This window comes from Aptenodytes forsteri, unplaced genomic scaffold, assembly GCF_000699145.1.
Source record: "Aptenodytes forsteri isolate BGI_AS27 unplaced genomic scaffold, ASM69914v1 Scaffold142, whole genome shotgun sequence".
Classification (NCBI taxonomy): domain Eukaryota; kingdom Metazoa; phylum Chordata; class Aves; order Sphenisciformes; family Spheniscidae; genus Aptenodytes; species Aptenodytes forsteri.
The window spans coordinates 4,572,907-4,574,122 of NW_008794598.1; the positions used below are offsets into that span (position 1 = coordinate 4,572,907).

At 50.5% G+C, this 1,216-nt stretch overlaps 1 protein-coding gene across 1 annotated transcript in view; it reads left to right on the plus strand.

Annotated features, from left to right (window-relative positions):
* Window positions 1–1,216, plus strand: part of ITPR3 (inositol 1,4,5-trisphosphate receptor type 3) — a 36,099-nt gene that overhangs the window by 31,665 nt on the left and 3,218 nt on the right. Inside the window, exons 52-53 of the mRNA XM_019470371.1 lie at window positions 534–629; window positions 1,070–1,194. Coding sequence (XP_019325916.1) covers window positions 534–629; window positions 1,070–1,194 — 221 coding nt within the window. The remainder of the gene's footprint in view (window positions 1–533; window positions 630–1,069; window positions 1,195–1,216) is intronic.

Consider the following 1,216-nt stretch of genomic DNA (forward strand, 5'->3'; position numbering starts at 1 on the left):
CAGGGAAGTGGTTGAGTCCCCATCCCTGGAGGTATTTAAAAGACGTGTAGATGAGGCGCTTAGGGACATGGTTTAATGGGTGGTGGTGTTGGGTCGATGGTTGGACTCGATGATCTTAGAGGTCTTTTCCAACCTTAATGATTCTATGATTCTACGTGTCTGTGCCTGCGTCATGGATTTTATACCCTTGGCGCAAACTCCTGGTAGCACTGGTTTTGGGGTGAGCAGAGAAGACAGCTGCCTGTGCTGACTTAGGGACCTCGTGCTGCGGAGAGCAGGGTTTTGGGGCTAGGAGTGATTGCAGAGAAGGGGGTGGACAGCTGCAAATGAAGTTTTAGCACCATAGAGATCTTACTGAAACTTGAGCAAAGGATTCAAAGCCTGGAAAAGGCTAGGAGAATGCGAAGCAACTTTTTTCCAAGAAGCCTGAAAGCTACAAGAAGAGGCAGTTGAAAAGCACCCGTGACAGCAGCGAGGAGCTTTACTAAGGCAAGCTGATGCTCTGACAAGGCTGTGGTCTCTTTTACTTGCAGATGACCCCTTGGGGATGCAAAGGAACATGGAGACCTTCATGGAGTCATGCAGCGGTGACAAAATTAGCTGCTCTGCTGTGCCCACTGCCTTGGAAGGTGAGCTCATTAGAAAGGTCAACTCTGTTAGTGGCAGAGTAGGTTGGCTGCCTGGTTTGTCAGCGAGCTCAGAAAAATCCTCGCTTTTCAAAGATGGAAACAAACAACCCACTTTCTGGCATGTATTAGGCAAGAGGCCTGCAAATTTTGCACTGACCCTGGCATAAAAAATGTTGAGGTAGATTCAATTTAGTCATAAAGAAAGTGGGAGCCTCAGGAGCGCTCAGCCAAACACCTCCACAGCAAGAAGCAAGCTGGAGGAGCTGCTGGGAAGTTGCTGGTTGGGAGATCCACAATGAGCATCTGCTCCCAGGAGATTTGCCACTGCATCACTGCAGCAAGAGTCATCCCCGCAGCTCTGGATTCTTTGCAAGGGTCTGGTACTTCTGCCCTGTCTATGCTCTGGCTTTTTGCTTTTATTTCCCCCTCCGGTACTCTAGAAACAGATGTTGACCAGTGGGAACGCGCTTGCGACACGCTGCTCATGTGCATCGTCACTGTCCTGAACCATGGCCTGAGGAACGGCGGGGGCGTGGGTGACATTCTGCGGAAGCCATCGAAGGATGTGAGTTTGGGCGGCATGTGGG